We start from the raw sequence: 4,877 nt of genomic DNA, 5'->3' as shown, positions 1-4,877 counted from the left end.
ATGTGTCCTGTCTCCATGCCTTTTCAACCTGTTAGCAGAACAGATCATCTCGGAGGCTGGACTCTATGAGGAGAAATGTGGCATCAGGATTGGTGGAAGATCCATAAACAATCTGCGTTATGCAGATGACACAACCCTGCTTGCTGAAACTGAGGAGGACCTGAAGAGCTTGCTGCTGAGGGTCAGGGACTGCGGGCTTCAATATTGATTGAGGCTCAATGTGAAGAAAACAAAGATTCCCACCACTGGACCAACTGGCAGCATGAGGATGGATGGTGAAGAGATTGAGATTGTTCAGAGCTTTAGTTTACTTGGCTCCACAATCAACACACTTGGCACCAGCAGCCAGGAAATTAAAATACAAATTGCCATGGGAGAGTCTGTTGTTAGGGACCTCTCTAAAGTACTCAAGAGCAATGGTGTGTCTCTGGAGACAAAGGTGCGTCTGTTATAGTCCATGGTCTTTGCAACCACTTGTTATGCATCAGAGAGCTGTACAATGACCAAGGAGGATAGAAGGAGAATTGATGTTTTTGAGCTTTGGTGTTGGAGAAGAGTGCTGAAGGTGCCATAGACTGTTAAGAGAACAAACAGATTCATCCTGGAGAGGATTAAACCGGGCTACTCCTTGGAGGCAAGGATTCTGAGGCTTTGTCTGACATACTTTGGAGAGACAGGTCCCTGGAGTGGGACATCATGCTTGGAAGGGTGGAGGGCAGGCGCAGGAGGGGAAGGCCTTCTTGGAGATGGATTGATTCGGTGACTGGGGCAACCAGGATGAGTGTGTTGGGGCAATGAGATTGGCACAGGACAGAGCAGAGTTTAGAGCTGTTGTACATAGGGTGGCTATGAGTTGCAAGCGACTCGACGGCACATAACAACAACAACAAATATATACATATTTGGTGGAATTGTAAAATGATACAACCACACTGGAAAGGAGTTTGGCATTTCCTCAGAAAGCTGAATGCAGAAATTCCATATGACATTGCTTGGAATATACCTAGGGAAAAAAAATGAGAAGTGAGACACAAATGGAGATGTGTATACTAATGTTCAAAACAGCATTATTCACCATCATGAGAACATGGAAACAGTTCTAATATCCAGCCACAATCGCAAGGATTGAGAAATTATGGTATAGCCACAGGATGGAATAATACTACACAGCACACAGGAAAAACAATTTTGTAAATCACTGCCTAACTTGAGAGGAACTGGAGAGCATTGTGCTAAATGAACTAACTCTGTCCTATAAGGGCAAATACTGTAGAAGACCATTATTGTAGAAATAGATAACTAGTAAAATGTATACGAGGACGGGGAGAGTGGGAGCACAGGGGTGAGGACTGGTGGGTGGGGGCGTAATAATAGGGATTGCACAATATGATGGGTGGAGGAACGCGTGAGTTTAAAAATTGAGAAAGATGCAGTGTGAAAAACAATGTATATCAACTTTTTAAGTAAATATGTATAAAATGAAAAGTTTATATTAAAAAGAAAAGAGACTTCTGTAGAGTGCTAAAGAGCAGAGACATCAGTCTTAGGACAAATGTGCACATGATCTAAGCTATGGTCTTTTTAATAGTTTCCTATGTATTTGAAAACTGCATAATGACTAAATATGACAGAAGAAAATTTGATGTCTTGATTGTGATCCTGGGGAAAAATATTGAAGATCCCATGGACTGCTACTAAGAGAACAAACAGGATTGTTCTGGAGGAGATAATACCAGGGTACTCATTGGATGCAAGGATGGTGCAACTATATCTCACATATTTGGGGCATGTTGTTAGGAGGGACCAGTTCTTGGAAAAGGACATTTTACTTGGAAAATTAAGAGAGAATGATTCACAACAAGATGAATTGACACAGTGACTGTAACAACAGTATGAGGCAAGGTTCTTTTTTTATTTTTTTTAAACCTGCTACTCGTAGGCTCACTCTAAGTAATACTTGAATTGATGGTATATAACAATAACAAAAAAAATATTGCAGAGAGAGAGAATCCATTTTTGTAATAATGTGATAACCACAAAAAAGTTAGAAGGAAAGAAACGCCATGCAAAAAGAAACAAACTAATACTAAGCTCTCTTTTCCCTTGCAAAAAAGGTATTTTTGATGCTTTTACAAGATTCCAAAAAGAAGACTTCAGGGATTATGTTGGAACCACAGTATCACAGGACGCTGGGACAGCTGTCTGGTGACAGTGAGTATGGAATGAATCATGTAATTTCTGCTTAAGGGGAAAGGAATGCTAAGATTTTTCATTCAGAAACTCCATGTTTTAAAAATTCAGTAGAGTATTTCAGGAAAGAAGAGGTGTAAATTGTTAGAGAGATTATAAGTAAGATGCAGAAAACAGAGATTAACTGTGGCTTAAATGAAACAAACATGTGCTTGCAGTAAAATGTTATTCTTCAGTATGTAATTGTTTAGTAAATAAGACAACCCAAGTGAGTAAAATTTTCAACCACAGTGGACAGTGTTTGGTGGAGCTCCCCAATTAAAATAAGCTTGGAGGGAGGAGTGGCATCCACTTCTATAATGTCTTGCCTCCAGAAACACTATCAACCTGGAGAAAGGATGAAAGTCACACAAGTGTTGAGGACTTCTGTTAATAGGGTTGCTATGAGTTGCCTCTGACTTGACGGCACTTAACAACAGCAACAACAACAACAACAACAACAACAACAACAACAGTGAGTAAAATTAGGATAATTATTCCGTCTTCATTACAAACCAGTCCAGCCTACATTTATTGCATGATTATTAATTATATACAGGTCCTTTGCTGGTAACAGGTTTACCCTTAAAAAGGCTAGATGTGGAAATTACCTTCGGAGCTATGGTCTGTTCAGACCAAATATGGTACTGGGCTTCACAGAGCTCTGTGAATAGGTATTAACTGCAGAGTTCAGATTATATTCTAGATGCAAGGCTGCAGCTTCACTTCCATTCAATTTATAGTATATTTATGAGCAACTTTGAAATGCATATTTGTGACATTCATAGAAACATTGATTTGACTCTGGCTGGGTGAAGAGTAGGAAATCTCAGTGACTTCCTTCAGAAACATACGTCGTTTAGGGACACAGACTCATAATGAAGAAGTTTTAAAAAATGTTATATTTTATAACTTTTTCTTGCCAACACTACTACTTTACTTTCTCACCAGCAAGCACAGTAGTTTACTCTGCTTTCCCGCTAGGGTATAGTATTGGTAGGTTTAAAAAGAATAAAATATAAAGTAACTACATATTTCCTTCTATTTAAAATGTACATAGTGGTTTCTCAGTAGTGTGTGTGTGTGTGTGTGTTAATATTTTGTTTTGATTTACATACGAAAGTTATATGAATTGTGTTTTATTTACATAAATTGTGTTTCATGCATTCCTCCATTCACCATGTGTTTCATATTATCATTACCATATATCGTGCTTTATAAAATGAATCACCATTGATCCATGCCCACCATGACCCCACCCTTGCTGGTCCCTATGGAATCTCTTCTAATTCCTTCACTCCCCTTACTCTTCTCATCAAACTCTTCAATCTCAAGATTTCCCACACCCTTTCTATCCTCTGTCTCCCTCCTGCTTCCTCTTCCCCCTTTGTACTTAAGTACACATCTTCCTAGTAATTCTTCTATTCTTACACTAATGGTCTTATGCAGTATCTGTCCTTACAATACTGAGTTGTTTCACTCAGTATAATGCTCTCCATCCTCTCCCATGTTATACAGTATTTTTCAAAAGCATTGCTCCTGAGTGTTGCATAGTTTTTCAACATATAAATGTACCACAATTTCTTTTAGTTTGTTAGTGGACATTTTATCTGTTTCCATTTTCTTGCTATTGCTGCTATGAACATTGGTGTATGTATCTCCATTTGTATTTGTGTCTCGATTATGTTTTCCTCGGGGTATATTGCTACCAATGGAATAGCTGGTCACACGGAATTTCTATGTTCAGCTTTTTAAGAAAATTGCAATCTGTCTTCCAGAGTGGTTGTACTGTTTCACAATCTCACCAAAAAATTATAAAAGTTCCAAACTCTCCTCTCCATACCCTCTCTATCATTCATTGATTGCTGTCCTATTAAAGTTTACCATTGCTACAGAGGTGAGATTGTACCTCATTGTGGTTTTGATGTGTATCTACTTTATTGCTAGTGATTTTGAACATCTTTTTTGTGTGTTCATTTGCCCTCTAAATGTATTCTTCCATGAAAGTCTTTCCATGTCTTTTGGACAATTTGTAATTGAGTTATCAGCCTTTATCTTTTGGAGGTCTCGTAGGATTCTATAAACTTTTGTTATAAGACCCTTGTCTGAGATGGCATTGCTATATGTTCTTTTCCTCAGTCAAAATGTATTCTTTTCATCTTATTGGAAAAAGTTTTAGATGCATACAGTGGTTTTAGGCAGTTCCATTTATTGATGTCATCCTCTCCTAATTGTGCATTTCTGACTGTATTTAGCAGCCATACCATAGGCTAGGCCTTCTCAATTTTGTATCATTTTTTCCTCTTATAATCTTTATAGTTTTGGGCTTTACTCCTAAGTCTCTACTCTATCTTAAGTTGATTTGTGTGTATGGTTTAAGATGTAGATCTTGCTCTAGCTTTCTGCAAGTACAAGTCCAGTTTTGTTAGCATCATTTATTAGAGATGTTGCCATTTCCCATTTAATGGGTTTTGTTTTCTTGTCAAACACTAGCTGACTGTGATTAGATAAGTTAATTTCTGGGTTGTAATTTATGTTCCGTTGGTCTATGTGTCTGTCATTTTACTAGTGCAATGCTCTTTTGGTTATGTCAGCTGTGTATTAGGTACTGGTACAATGACAGACACATAGATCAATGGAATAGAATT

At 38.0% G+C, this 4,877-nt stretch overlaps 1 protein-coding gene across 1 annotated transcript in view; it reads left to right on the top strand.

The window, feature by feature from the left end:
• LOC102848396 (ATP-binding cassette sub-family A member 13-like) overlaps positions 1-4,877 on the top strand; it is a 619,024-nt gene that overhangs the window by 219,425 nt on the left and 394,722 nt on the right. The window contains exon 13 of the mRNA XM_006902979.1: positions 2,115-2,211. Coding sequence (XP_006903041.1) covers positions 2,115-2,211 — 97 coding nt within the window. The remainder of the gene's footprint in view (positions 1-2,114; positions 2,212-4,877) is intronic.

This window comes from Elephantulus edwardii, unplaced genomic scaffold, assembly GCF_000299155.1.
Source record: "Elephantulus edwardii isolate Elephantulus edwardi_28Jun2011 unplaced genomic scaffold, EleEdw1.0 scaffold00482, whole genome shotgun sequence".
NCBI lineage: Eukaryota > Metazoa > Chordata > Mammalia > Macroscelidea > Macroscelididae > Elephantulus > Elephantulus edwardii.
Note: the sequence above shows the minus strand (reverse complement) of the source record. Positions and strands in the feature narration are given on the sequence as shown.